Below are 15,842 nucleotides of genomic sequence, written 5' to 3'. Positions count from 1 at the left end.
ATGGAATTTTTTGGGTAATTGGTTATGCAAATCATTCCCCAATCCCCAAGAATCTCTATTCACAGAATATGTAAGAGTCACAAACTCAATAAAGACATTTAATAAAATGGAAAAATTATGTAAATAACAAGTGTTAAATTGGGCAAATTCTTAGTCCCTTGTACACAAATGAGCAAAATGTCATACCTCATAAGACAAAGAAAAAAGCTCCCAGGGAAAACTTATACAGGGGTGGAGAAACTGTCCCTAACCTCCAAACATTCCAGCTCCCATCTAATTATGTCTTTAACAAGTGGAAAAATCCTTGCATTCAGGAACAGTCTTGCACTGGAGAGCTCCTTTGAGAGCAAAGACAATCATTGTCAATATTGCACTGGCATTCTTTTAACAATTAGGTTATAACTCTTTGGGAACTATGTCTTCTTATACTTTGTATAGAAGCTCTTAAGAAGGAAGATATCTTTTTTTATTTATCTCTATATATCCACTAGTATTTAGTATAGCCTTACATATCATAAGCATTTACCATATGTCTACTGAACTTAGAGCTAAGTAAATGTATTCAATAAATATTTGTTCATTGAATTTTACCTATAAAATACTTTAAAAATCAATATTCACCTCTAAAACGACAATGCTATAATATGTAATCTGTAGTGGTCAGTGACAAAGAAGCCTTTCTTATAAACCACATTGTCCTTCATCCTTTTTTTGGCCTTCTGAAGTCTTCCTTAGATAATTGACTTTGCTTTTCTGAGCCTCACTTTCCCCTTCTAGAAAACAGAGTTAGAAGCTTGGACAACATAATCTCTAATGTTGCTTCCAACTTTAAACTTTAAAGAACCCCATTAGATTTTAAAGTTGGGAGGGATTTTGTTTTAGTTTTTATTCAATTATTTCAGTTGTTTTCAATCCTTTGTGATCCTATTTTGGGGTTTTATTGGCAAAGATACTGGAATGCTTGGCCATTTTCTTCTCCAGCTTATTTAACAGATGAAGAAACTGAGGCAAATAGGGTTAATTGACTTGTCCAGGGTCACACAGCTGATAAGTGTCTTCAGGGATTATCTAGCTCATTAGATGAGGAATCAGAGCCAAAAAGATAAAGGGACTTACCTAAAGGGTCACAAAGTGACAAAGTGACAGAACAAGTATTCAAACCCAGGTCTTACAACTCCATATCTAAATATGAAATATTCTTATTAATCTTCAGTCTCCTTTACCTTTAATCATTTCCTTTTTCTTATAAACTTCTAAAATTATAAATTTCAATATGCCTCATTGATAGTGGGTCTATGTCAAGTTCCTTTAGCAAGATGAATGACATAATCTTGGGCATCTATTCCATACCGTCAACAGAAAGCTTGGAACAATGGAAAGCTAGCAAGAGAATGTTTATACTGCAATATAAACACATGTCACTTCAATCACTTTCTGCTAAATGGAGAAATTTTCACTTGGAAATAACAAAGTCAGTAAGAGTTTATCACTATGATGTTAGAGAAATCATGGTGTGGTAGAAAGTGTACTGAATTTAGAGTTTAGAGATGTGAATTTATAATCACAGATTTTTACTTTTGGTATGAAATGGAGAAAATCAATCTCTCTGTGCTTAAATTTTTCCTATATATAACAGAGACAATCATTTCTACCCTATTTTCTTCATTATATTATTGTGAAAATCAAGTAAAATATTAGGTATGATAATAGTGAAAAGTTGAAACATGAGTATATCATTGTCCTATTTCAAAGATCTATGATAAATTCCCTCTAGTTCTTTTATCTCAGTCCTGAGATATAGATAATAGATGAATACCTTTTTTAGCTAAGTATTGACTATTCTCTTGGTGATCTTGTTAATTCTCAAAGGTTCCATTATCATCTCTTTGCAGATGATTCCCATATTTATATATTCAGTTTTACTCTATCCTGAACTCTAGTCCCAAATCACCTAATATCCTTTGGACATTTCCAACTGGATGTCTAGGAGATATCACAAAATTGACATTCAATAAAATTGAATTTATTAACTTTCCCCTAACCCCCCATCCCTCATCTTAATTACCTTTCTGCCAAAGCACCACCATCTTTCCAGACACTCCTCTGAATCATTCTTGATTCTTCACTTTCACTTATACATCATGTCTAATCAGTTTCCAAGTCTTTTGGATTCTAGGTCCACAATCCTTCTCTCCATTCTCATGGCCAACACCCTGTTTCAGATTCTCATCACATCTCTCCTGGACTATTTTTTTAATTTGAAATTTTTTATTTAATTAATTGATTTAGAATATTTTCCCATGTTTACATGATTCATATTCTTTCCCTCCCCTCCTCCCATCCCCCTTCCATAGCCAATGAGCAGTTCCACTGGGTTTTACATGTGATCAAGACCTATTTCCATATTATTAATATTTGCAGTAGGGTGATCCTTTAGAATCTACGTGTCTTCAATCATATCCCCATTGAACCATGTGATCAAGCAAATGTTTTTCCTCTGTTTCTACTCCCACAGTTCTTTGGATGTTGATAGCGTTCTTTCTCATAAGTCCCTCAGAATTGTCCTGGATCATTGCATTGCTGCTAGTAGAGAAGTCCATTACATCTGATTGTGTCACAGTGTATCAGTCTCTGTGTACAATGTTCTCCTGATTCTGTTCCTTTTACTCTGCATCAGTTCCTGGAGGTCCTTCCAGTTCACATTCACCTGAACTATTGCAATAACCTCTTAATTGATCTTGCTTCAGTCATTCCTCTCTCCACACCATACTCCACACAGCTGTCAGTGATTTTCCTCCAATACAACCAATTATTTCTCCACTCAGAAAGCTCCCAGGGCTTTTCTCATTATTGCCCTATTCACTAAAAGTGCCTGGTGCATAAGAGGCTCTGAAGAAAAGTTTATTTTTATTTTATTTTTTAAAAACCTCTTATCTTCTGTCTTAGAATTTACACTAAGTATTAGTTCCAAGGTAGAAAAATGGTAAGGGCTAAGCAATTGGGGTTAAGTAACTTGCACAGGGTCACCCAGGGAAGAAGTGTCTGTGCCAGGAATTCCTGTCTGCAGGCCTGGCTGAATAAATGCTTTTTGATTGATTCATCCTTTTAGGAATATCACTTCCCTCACATACACAGTCATATTTGTCATTCATTCAGCTATCTAAATTCCTTCATAAATGAAACCTCTTTCTGGTGGTATGCCCCTGGGGAACTGTTGGGTCCAAACTCCCCTCTGAACTCAGAGAATGCAAATATTTTATTTATATCATATAAGAAGAAAACATTCAAGAGAAAAAAGTCTGAGAAGAAGGAAAAGGGATAGGAGTTGTCTAAAGAGCTGTTGTGGATGTGATCAAGGAGGAGAAAGATACCACATAGTTGGAAAAGGGCAAATGTCCTAACTTTCAAAAAAGCAGAGGATGGAGACTGAAAACTATGGGCCAGTGAGGTTGACTTTGATTCCTGGCAAAATTCTAAAACAGACTATTTTTTAAAATCCTCACTTTCCATTTTAGAATTACTATTATGTATTGTTTCCAGCCTCAGACACTAACTGTTGTGACCTTGGACAAGTTACTTAACCCTATTTACCTTAGTTCCTCATCTATAATAAGCACTAGAGAAGAAAATGACAAACTATTCCAGTATTTATGCCAAGAAAACTCCAAAAAGGGTCATGAAGAGTTGGACACAATTGAAAAACAACTAAAGAACAATAGCAATAACCAATTAGACAGTCTTTTGAAATTAGAGAAAAAGTTGATAGTAAATGAGCTAAGTGGAGCAGTGGGAATAAGAGGAAAAGAGTGATGCTAAGCCTTTTCTTAGCTAACATTAAAGGTTTGCTAGCACTAGACACCTATACCTTATACAGTGCCGCTTCATAGTCTTAAGGGAAGCCCAAGTGAAGACTATGCATGAACACTTTATATAGGGAGAATTATAAAATCTTGCAATTAGATTTAAAAAAAAATAAATTTCACAAATATAAATTAGGGAAGGCATGGCTAGATAGTTTGTCTTAAAAAAACTGGGAGTTTTAGTGAACTAAAATAAAGTTCAAGATAATGTAACTATGGGGAAGAAAATCCAACAAAGCTAATGTAACCTTATGCTTCATTGAAAAAGGAATGTGTCTAGGACTAGGAGGTCATCCTGCATTAGTCTGTCCTTGCCAGGACCATATCTATTTTGTTCAGTCCTGGGTACCACTTTTTAGGAAAAACAATGATAATCTGGAGAATGCCTAGAATAAGTAAGATGACAAAGAATCTCAAAATTCATTATTCATAGTGACAAATTTTAATTCATTGATTTATGTATTCATATTGACAAATTAAAATTGTTTGAAGGGATTAGTACTATTTAACCTGAAGAAGATAATATATGGGAATGGGAATATAATAACTGTTTTCAAGCATTTTGAAGGGTTGTCATAGGAAGATGGAATTCTACTTGATCTCAATGGAAAAAAACTAGGAATAAAGGGTGGAAAAAAACTGAAAAGAGGAAAATATTAGGCTTCATAGACTAAATTGGTCAATTGGATCTTTATAAACATCTCTCAATATACCATAATGTAAACAGAGAAGGAAGTGAAACTGCTCCTAAGTAAAGATCCCTAAATTCATATGAGACTTAGGAGTAAAAAGCATCATGAAATATAGTACAATAATTTGATATGCAAAATATTTTTAAAAGTCGAAACCACATTTCAGTTCATTTATTTGTGTTTACACAGGCTCCATCGCTGTCCTCAGAAGCCTACAAAGATTTATGAAGATGGAGACTTGAGTTACCCCACAACTGAATATTTGGAAAAATATACCAACTTTGAAAATGTTATTCCTTCACAAAATATTAAATCTCTGCAACATGAACATCAAGCAGATGGTAGTAAAATGTAAGGAATAATAGCATTTAAGCAAATAGTTTACATTGCACTGTGCAATGAGGTAAAGGTATTTCTGTCCTTTAAAAGTCTTTTATCGATGTGTTTTACTTTCTATGACACTATTGTCTCTTCCTTATGACTACTCCCACCCAATGGATATGTCTCTTGCAACAAATAAGTCCCACTGAGCAAAGCAAATCAACATTGACTTTGTTTGAAAATGAATAGTTTGTTCTGCACAATAATAATTTATTATTAAATATTATTATAATCCACCATCCTTTTGCTAAGTGGCATAAGAAATACTTCAATTTTCTTTTTATCTTGGTTGTAGGTGGTCACACACTGGTCACAACTGGATGCTACATTGATAAGCATTTTGAAGTCTTTCACTCCTGTTATTTTTTACAGACTTGTGGTTATATGTCAATTATTCTGATTTTGCATGATTTGCTATACATCAGATCATATTAGTCTCCCCATATTCTTTTGAATTCTTTATGTTCATCTCTTCATTTTGCATTATACTCTAAATTTATATTTTATCTAAATTTATATTTCTCCCCCAATCAATGGGCACCCATTTTCCTTCCACTTTTTTTTTGCTATTGCAATATTCTTTCCATATATGGGAATTTTCCTTCAGTTATTGACATTCCCAGGGTGTATACCTAGTGGTGGTATCACTTGAGTATAAGGCTATAATCAGTCTAGTGACTTTATTAAATACTATTCCAAACTTTTCCATAACATTTGGATTAAATGACAGTTCCACCTACAGTGCCTTCTCACCATCATGATGTTACACCAGGTCAGAATTTCTCTGCTGGAATTAAGATTGGTTTGAGTGAGTTGTGGTTTGATAAACAAATACAAGGAACCATGTATCTGTGCCCCATCTCCTCTCACAGTTGGAGAGGACTGGAGTTCTTTGTTACTCCTGGAATTGGTTTTGGGTCACCCTTGGTCCTTTGTTATTTCCCTCTCTTGTCTTTTTGAGAGTGAGATAACTGAAGTCCCTTTTAGCTTTTTTTTTCTATTGGTTTCTCCTCTACTCTGCCAGTTTTCCTCATTCTACATCAATTTCTTTTTGAGAAAGCCAGACCAAACTTTCATCTTTTCTATCAGCATCTTTATGGGTAGTGACATATTCACCTTTACATTACAAGTTACACTAGTAACTTGTGCTGAAGTAGGAACTACGTAAGGTGAAACCAAACCATTAAATTTTGATATTCAGAAAAATGTTATTAAAAAAAGAGTGAAGATGAGGAATAGTGAGAAGAAGAGAGCAAAAAGAAGTAGATAGGAAAAGGTAGTTATCCCAAGGCTCCTATTTTGGTGCAGACTTTTCTGTTACTCTCTACTTATTTGGCATATCAACTGGTTTATCTTCTCTGATTATTTTCCTACTTTTCCACATATCAGTTTTCTTCAATTTTTTTTTTAATTTTTTACATTGTTCCACTACATTTTTATTGGTTTTGCTAGCATCTTGGCTCTGTTTTTGATTCAGGTAGAGTCAAAGCCACTTGTGTACACCAGTGATGGAGAATCTGCTGTTGCCTTCATTTTATCTAGCTCTTTTAGGGATAGTCACTGCAGTTCAGAGAAAAATTAACTTCAAGTGAATATCTACATATTTCCAATTCAGGGTAACATTTCTGAAGGTTTAAGAATAAAGACAGAAAATATGCAAACAGTTGTTAGCAATCTGAAAGCATCAACCTATCCCAAAGGTTTGTTTTTAGTTATAAAAGCACAATATTTCAGAGACTATGCCCCTACAATCTTGGGTCCCTCCCAGGCAACCTAACTTTGACTACTGAATCCCAGGAAGCTGATGACTGCACACAAAGGTTAGTGAACCACATAGCTGGGTAAGGAAAGGGATTTTATTCCATTATTTGTAGACCTCTTATCTGGCTAATCCTAGTAGGAAGTGAAAAAGAAAAAGGTAATCAGCTTGACCTTCTGATAGCTATGGTGTGGCACCATCATGATTTAGTAGAAAGTGTAGTGGATTTGTTGTCAAAGGCTCTGGGTTTGAGAACTTTGTTTTGTAATTTATTATCTATGTGATCTTGGCCAAATCACAAATCAATTAGGACTATCACTTCCTTGAAATCAGGGGCTGTTTTTGTGCCTTTCTTTGAATCTACTATTGCCTAGCATAATGCTCTGCATGCAATTGGTACTAAATAAATACTTGCTAACAATTTAACTTTTCTGGGTTTCTGTTTCTTAGTCCATAAAAAAATATAAGCGTTATAAAAGTTGAACCCTGATGTCCCCTCCAGTGCTCAATTTATATTCCTATGATAAATACCCAGCAAAATAGAAGATAAAAAGAACAATTGTCTAATCTAGCATGCAAACTAATTTAATTTCTTTCCATAGAAAAGGAATAGCCTTAGTAGGGATAGGCTATCTATATAATCTATATAAAGATAGATATGTCTAGACTCAGTGGTACAGTGGATTGAATGCCAGATTCAGGAGGACCTGAGTTCATATCTGAGTTCAGACACTTAACCCTGTTTGCCTCAATTTCCTCATCTATAAAATGAGCTAGAGAAGGAAATAGCAAACCACTCCAGAATCTTTGCTAAAAAAAAAAAAAAACCAAACAAACCCAAAACAACAACCCCAAATGGGGTCACAAAGAGTTGGATACAATTGAAATGAACAACAGAGAAAGTCCATCATTTTTATCAGTGAAATGGGACATGGATTGGTAGAACTGAAAGGGCATTAGAAGTCATCTAGTCTAACCTTATTTTTCAAATGAGGAAATTGAGATCTAGAAAGTTTAAGCAACTTAACCAGCTACTTAGTAGAAGAACCTGGACTAGAACCTAATTCTCATGGTTCCCAAGAATATTGTCTCTCCCCTTATGGCCTTCCCTTCATGACAGGAAGATACCAAATGACAGATTTGGAAATGAAAGGGAACTTAGAATCAACCTAGCCTGATTCCCTCATTTTACACATAAGGTCCCTAAGGCCCAGAGTGATAAGCTAACATGCCTTAGGGCACACAGGTACTAAAGGACAGAAGCAAGACAGGAGTCCAAGCCATTGGACATAAATATAAGGTAAGTTCCATCCTACCACACGTTAGCCTTTCAAAAATACCAGTAGTTAGGTAGCTGTTGTATTTTCTTTCTCCCCTCCAGGACTTAACATATTGCTAAAGTTCAGAGGAAGTCTACACCAAATATTTAGGATTTAGTTGTTCATTTTCAACTCTGAGAAATATATCAAGTAGCAAGAGACCCAGTGGAGATGACTGAAGCCCCTGCTCATGATCTTTGAAAGATTGTGGAGACCAGGAAAAAGTGCTACTCCTGATAAAAATGTTACCTTTTAATTCTGAACTTCTTAGAATTGTGCCTTGTTTCATGTTTCAAATCCCAGACACCAGCAATCCCCACATTATGTGAAGTCAAAAATAAATATCCTTTATGGAGTGACTCATGTTATGATATTTCAGGTCTGAATGCCTTTCCTATGACATAATTAAAAAAATGGCTTCTGTAAAAGAAGAATACAAGCCAAAAAAGAAGGAAATTGATTTTGCAAGCATCTATAAGCAGGATTTTAAATTTTATCCATTACAACCTGCTAAAACAATGAAGCCTCTGGAGAGAAGTCTTCGTAAAGAAGGAAAGATGGATACTCTTCCTACCTATAAAGGTAACATCCTATATTTTCCAAAGGAGTAAAACGTAGTCAGTATTTTTAATGTAGTGATTTTTAGATACTTTTTGTAAATTTTATTTGGCCAAATATGAACTTCCTAAATGTCTTTGAAAAGAAATATGGGCACATATATGTATATATACATGTATGTATAATAATACACACATTGTAAGAGGGATTATGATTATACATATAAATAGATGTGTACATGCGTCTTTTCAAAGGCATTTGGGCAGATCATATTTATAGAGATGCATATATATGTATGTATACATATGGGTATACATGAATATTTATAAATATATACAATGAAAATAAAATCATTTAGGCCTAAATCAGGTTTTATACAAATAAGATTTGCTTAAATAAAGTTGTCTATATTTGGACCAATATGGTACCTTAGTAGTAAAATAATGGTTATGGTATCTCATTAAATTTAGTTTAAAATATTCTTGGAAGATGTATTCTCTTCCTTTGATCACAAGTGATAGGACTGCATTATAGAAGTCCTGATCTAGGTAATACTCAGTCTCAGTTCTCAGGGGGCTAGTATTTATATCTGACTATTTTATTGAAGGCAAAGGCCTTCAAATAGCCATCTTCTAAAGGCAAGAAGATGCTGAAAAGATGAGGGCCAAATAAATTATTTTAAGAATAAAGGTAACAAAGGAATGCTTAGATGCTGAAAGAAGTCCAAACAAGAAGTTAATGATATAAGGAAACACTAGCTGGATAGGGAAGACAGGGATAAAGTTAGAGGGGAAGGCATAATAAAATTGGGAAAATTCATGAGAATATTATTGAGAAAAAGGAAATTAGATATGGGATTTTTATTTAAAAAATGAGAATCAGATTTGGGATTGAATGAAAGAACCCAGGGGCCCACTTTATTAAAAAAAAATACAACTTCTCTTACTATAACAAAAATAACAATTTACATCTATAGGGCATTTTAAGGTATACAAAGCACTTTGCACATATTATCTCATAACTACAGGGGACTGCTTTAAGTAGCGGGGGAAAGGTATAGAGATAAATAAAACAAATCTGGCCCTCAAGAAGTTTATAATTATCATATTGGTATAACATAATAGGGCAGCTAGGTGATGTAATGGATAGAGTACCAGGCCTAGAGTCAGGAAGATTCATTTTCCTCAGTTCAAATCTGGCCTCAGACACTTACTGACTGTGTAATCACAAGCAAGTCACTAAATTCTCTTTGCCACAGTTTCCTTATCTGTAAAATGAGCTGGAAAAGGAAATGGCAAATTACTCCAGTATCTTTGCCATGAAAATCCCAAATAGATTCATGAAGATTCTAATACAACTGAAAATATAACTGAACAACAACAATGATATGATAGGCCTGGGCATCTTGCTGTGTAAATTAGGTTTATCAAGCTTTTTAGTTTCTGGATGGGAATGACAGGTGGTAGTGGGGAAGGTAGTAGGATGAAATGTCTAGAAAGGGAAGGTTGCTCAATATCATGGAAAGTTTTGGGTGCTAAGTTGGGAGCTGATTTGATCCTTGAAGTGATAGGGAGCTTTGAAAGATTTTTTTTAAGGAGGGGAGTGACCTAATCATATCTTCACTTTATAAAGAAAATTGCTTGAACACCTGCATGGTGGATGGATTTAAGAAAAAGGAGAATGCAAGTAGGACATTCATTTAGAAGACTTTTACAATAAACAAGGTGAGAGAGGGTATGAGAACGTGGAAGACAGTGACTGAGGGTAAAGTGAAGAGAGAGAGATCTTAGAAGTTGTAGAAGGCCTCTAATACCAGCCAAACATTCTTGGATTTTATTTGTGTGACAAGAGAGCCATTGGAAAAGGCTTTGAGCAAAGAAGTAACTCAAATTCATCTGTTCATGAAGAAAATAAGCCATGTGAAGAATGTCATGGGGGGGGGGGTTGGAGTGGAGATGGAAAGATCTGTTAGGAGAAAAGTGGTCATGAGGGTTTGGGAGGAATTAGTGAAAGGGATGTACAAGGAACAGTTCTTAAAAGCTGGCTCTGTTGAGCTCCATGCCTTCCTGTTTCACACCACCTCCTAGCCCATCCTTCTCTAAAACTTCTTTCTTAGGTGGAGCTCTTGGACAACACCTCCTCCCCATAAGTAGCCAGACAGAGGAAGCGCCAGTCCTTAATATTCTGAATACTGAATAGTGTGAGACAAATAGAGTCACATGTATCCAAATCTGATAGCACAGAATAGGAAGGAAGGAACAATGAGAATTGACTGAATATAGACATCAGTGTGGGAGTTTGGGGGAGAGGAACTAGGGGAAGGAAAAAAATTCAGCTAAGAGAAAAGACTTGTTCTTAATGTGAGTCCCAAGTTCTGGTACTATAGTTTGAAGATTTTTTAGTTTGAAGAAACTACGAATTGCTAGACACATTGGATAGTAATTGATCACCTAGTAAATATTTAATGAGTGCCTACTATATTTAAAGGTAGGCATTATGGAGTATGCAAATAAGCACAATAACACTACCGTCACCCTCAACAAACTTATATTGGGAAGACAACATGAATGCATGTATATTTAATGTTAAATACTTTAAGAGAAAAATATTTTAATAGAATAAGTGATGCTATAAGACAATTTGTTGCCAAATGAATATATGCTACATGGAATACAAGCCAAGTTGATTAGATTGCTAAAGATAGGAGGATATATTGGCAGGGACAGAAGGGGATGATATTAATAGAACAATTATTTAAGAATCAGTGTTTCTGGATTTTTATTTTATGCTGAAAGGCTTTCTTATCTTTAAGATCATTTCAGACTTTGGAGGATTGAGAAAAGGGACCCTGAAAAGCAACTGCCTACTGTGAAATCTACATTTCAGCCCTTAGAAACCCTTACAAGCTATCTCTTTTCATATAGACCTCATGGGCTAGGACCCAAATTTATAAAACCAAAAGAAGTTTATAAGCCAAACAATGAACCCTTTGATGATTTAACAACCAACCGCCAGGCTTACCAAGGCCTCCCTGGGGAACCTGCAAAGATTTGTCTACCTGCAATCACAAGGGTGGCAAAAAATGCTCAATTCGGGGGAAACACAGAATTCCAGGATAATTTTCATTCATGGCAAATTCCATTGCCCAAGATTCGAAAGTTAACACAGAATGTTCCCCCATCAGATCACATGAAGCAAAGTGGCAAAACTCATCAAGATTCTATACCAACTCAAATGACCACAGGGGCTCCTAAAAAGCAAGGTTATTCACATATTACTAAATTTCCCTTTCAAGGAAAAAGCACCATGAAAGATGATTTCAAACCATGGGACAACTATTGCAGACGGTCATTAATAATTAAACCCAGCTATGATTTTTCCAGTCCATCTGGGAAGTTTGAAGACTTGACCACTTTCAGAACTCATTATAGAGAGCATGAATTAATTCCAACAAAGAGTTTCAAACCTGTCCCACTTATTGTTAACAGCTCCGAACCATTTGATGATACAACATTATATTCTCTACATTATACAGCAAAGAAACAGGAGACATGCCCAGCTAGATATTCTCCCCCTCCAGGATATAGATTTGAAAATACCAATTTCCATGGTCACAAATTATTTCGCAAGAATAGTCCACCAGTGGAGGACTTTACTCCATCAACTAATAAGGTTTCCAACTAAATGGCTTTATGACATGCTGGATTTCCTAGGCTGATGGACCTATGAGATTCAAGATATTTTAATTAGGCGATAAAGAGAAAAATCATTATGGAAGATTGTTTTTATGAAGATTAGTAGTAAAATGTTCCATCTAGATTTTTTTTAACTTAAGGAGATTTAAATCTATCCAGGGAGTTTAATATTACTGCTGAAAAAATTACTTCAAAAGGTTTATAATTGAAATTAGAATGGATACTCCTTTCACCAAAGCTAATTATAATCCTTCCATGCCTCAGTAGACAGTTCTTCATAAGTTTCTTTGGCCAAAAATATCAATAAGTAACCATTTCTCTGTTAATGAGCATTTCTGAACTTACCCAGACTGGTCCTTTGAAGACAGGAATGTCATTGATAAGCTTGCATTCAAAGACTTTCCAGTTTGGGGATATTGCCAAAGCTTGCCTTCTGCTGGCATAGCCTCCAAGAACCCAGGATCATCTTCTTAACATCAAGAAGCATTAAGAGTAAGGTACTAAAAAAGCCTAATACAATTAGCACTGATATTTTTAGTTCATTTTTCTTTACAATGCACTTATACCAATTTTATTCTGGACATTCCCAATGTAATTTAATTATTCCTGCCATACGATTTCTTAACTAGTTTCCATTCTGTGATCATATACAATTGATGACATTTTTATGTGTAAATGATGTAGTCAGAGGTGTCCAACCATTCCATCATTAATGACAATCTGCTCCTGAAATATAGTAATTGAGCCCATAGAAAACAAAACAGGTAAAATTTGGTATAAAGTATGATTTTTAATATAGATTTTGCTTTTGGAGACTCAAACAGTTCATGGTCATTCATATGTTTGTGCTAATTTATTACTTCCAGATTTTTTCCAAAATGGGCATATTCCACACAATGTTGTCCCAACTGTCATCTTGCAATAATAACTTACATTTTATATATAGCAAATGCTCAATAAACACTTGTTAAATGATTGAATACAGGTTTTATAATTTACAAAATGATTCATTTATAAAAACTATTATTTAGGTAGTATGACTGTTCTTCTTCCAATTTTACAGATGAAACCAGGGTGTAAAGATGTTAACCACTTATCTGTGGTCACAATTCCTGCACTTGGTCTTCACATCTTTGCTGAGGCTCTTTCTGGGGCATGGAATGCCCTCCTTCCCATTTTTTCTTTTGAACTAACAACCCCTCCAAACCTCCCAAAATGCCACAACTTCCCAGAAGTTTACACTGATTGAATAAATTTGGCAATAGCTTCCATCCCTCAACATTCCCATAATATTGTTTTATAACTTTCATGCAATGTAGGCCACATGAGCTGATATTCTTTTTCTCCTCCTAGATGTTAGTTTCCTTGAGGTTAAGTATTATATTTTACCAACACATTTTATCTCTCTTGGCATCTGAACACAATACCCTGTACCCAGTAGATGCTAAATGAATGTTCCATGATATTGAATGTTGAAGCCAGAGGACTAAACCCAAGTCTACTCATTCCAAAACTACTACTCTTAACTCTCACATTGACAGTATAACCACATCCCCCCTTTAAACCCCAAATATCTGGTCTGTGCCAACTTCAACCCACTTTAGCTTTTACCTTGGATAGCTTCAATTCCCTCTTCCTTACCAAGGAGCCTCAGCCCACTTGACTTGAGCAATTTAGACTCTGCCTAGTACTCTTTCTATAGAACTGCTCCCAGCTTTTGTTTTTGTTATCTTAAGGAAGAGGAGTGAATCAAGACATTATAGTAAACCTGAATACCTGAGAATCTTCAATACAGGTTTTGAAATACTATAATCTTCATTTTTACTATTATAATTAATGAAAGGTAACATAACATAATGCATAGAATTCTGACATGAGAATGCAGAGGCCACTGGTGAAGTGTCCAATGAACCACTCTCTCTCTTCAGTAGGGTAAGATGAAATAGGGCCTAATGGGCAAGCATTGAGTTCTAGTCCTACCTCTACTGCCTAGGAGCCCTATGACTTGATGTTGGGCAAGTCATTGAACATATTGGAGTCTTAGTTTCCTTATTTATAAAATGGAAACATTATCAACCCCAAATACCTCACTAGGTTGTTCTAAGGATCAAATGAGAAAATGGTTGGGAAATCGTACGATTGTATTTCAAGGATCTCTCCACCACAGCAGATAGCAATCCCTCTATGCTAGAGGAGGCATTCTTCATGAGAAGCAATGGACAAACAAATGCCTTAACTGGTGGTCAGCCTTTCCTAGGTTACTTAACCTGACTTTTCGATGACAGAAACACAGTCCACTGAGAGGCTCGTATATTTTGGTAAGACCTATCAAAGTTTGTTTTTTGCTTTACAGCCTCTGAGAATTCAGAAATTGAACTCAGTATTTATTAAGTGCCTACTATACATTGGACACTGTGCTAAATGTCAGGGGACACAAAAAGACAATCCCCGTCTTCAAGGAGCTTATAATCTAATGGGGTCTCATTTGGTCCATGATGAAACGTTGAAGTACCTCTGTGGAGTATGAAAGTGTGAGGCATTAGGTAGCACTACCCCTATTTCACAGAAATTCAATTGAATGGAACAATTGCTAATTTAAGTGCTCCCAACCTTTAAAAAGATAGGTTAATGTACTTTGTATTAGGTGAAAGGGATACAGGACCCTGCTTTCAGTTTTCCAATCTTATTAGGGGAGAGCCACAACTACCCATAAGATGTTGGACAAGATATTTAATCTCCTTGGGCACAGGATGATAGATCATAGGTCTAGAGATAGAAGGGACCTCAGATACTCTCTAGGTAGCCCAACATCTTCATTTTATAGATGATGAAACTGAGGTCAAAGGAAGTTACTCATTTTGCCCAAAGTCACACAGGTAGTGTCACTGGTGGAATTTGTTCTCCAAACCAGAGTTCTTTTCACCGTCCCTCACTTTTTCTACAAAGGCTCTCTGTTACTATAAAATAGTATACTTTATATATATATGTATATATATATATACATATATATATAGTATACTTTATATTTATAGTATATTTACTATGAAATAAAGATTGGGGCTGATAGTAGAACTCCAAGATCTCAGTCTAAATGTAGGATTCTATAAATTATTATGCAAGGGTTAAATCCAGGCTATGGACTGAGGAATCTGCTGAAGGAAGAGATGATTTGGACTTGGGGTGATGGAGGTGTCCTTTCCTGTTTTCTTCTCTTTAAGATGGGAATTAACAATTCTCTCTGTTTTCCTAATATACAATTTCTTTTCTTTTTAGAAAAATTCTTACCTTTTGCCCTTAGGACTGATGCTAAGTATCAGCTTCAAGGCAGAAGAGCAGTAAGGGTTAGACAATAGGGTTTAAGTGACTTGCCCAGAGCCACACAGAGAGGACATGTCTGAGGTCCTATTTGAACCAGGACTTCTTGGCTTCAGGCACTCTTGTCTATCCACTGAGTCACCTAGCTATTTCTATCTACTTTTCTAAGCACATCACAAAGATCATACAGCAGCAGTCCAGGGTTTCTTTGATTTCCCAAACAGGATGCTCTTGTGTGAAGAAAATACTTCTTCTGTCTTCCA

General features: G+C 35.4%; 1 protein-coding gene across 9 annotated transcripts in view; it reads left to right on the top strand.

The window, feature by feature from the left end:
• The window catches only part of SAXO2 (stabilizer of axonemal microtubules 2), a 123,958-nt gene extending 108,745 nt beyond the window's left edge, over nucleotides 1–15,213 (top strand). For all 9 annotated transcript variants that reach the window (XM_056805910.1, XM_056805911.1, XM_007479260.2 and 6 more), the window contains 3 exons: nucleotides 4,742–4,903; nucleotides 8,391–8,593; nucleotides 11,382–15,213. In XM_056805910.1, the coding sequence (XP_056661888.1) occupies nucleotides 4,902–4,903; nucleotides 8,391–8,593; nucleotides 11,382–12,253 (1,077 nt within the window). In that variant the 5' untranslated portion in view covers nucleotides 4,742–4,901 and the 3' untranslated portion in view covers nucleotides 12,254–15,213. The remainder of the gene's footprint in view (nucleotides 1–4,741; nucleotides 4,904–8,390; nucleotides 8,594–11,381) is intronic.
• The last annotated feature ends 629 nt before the right edge of the window (nucleotides 15,214–15,842 follow it).

Source organism: Monodelphis domestica, chromosome 1 (assembly GCF_027887165.1).
Source record: "Monodelphis domestica isolate mMonDom1 chromosome 1, mMonDom1.pri, whole genome shotgun sequence".
Taxonomy (NCBI): Eukaryota; Metazoa; Chordata; class Mammalia; order Didelphimorphia; family Didelphidae; genus Monodelphis; species Monodelphis domestica.
The sequence above is the reverse complement of the archived record's forward strand: the minus strand, read 5'-3'. Positions and strand labels throughout refer to the sequence as shown.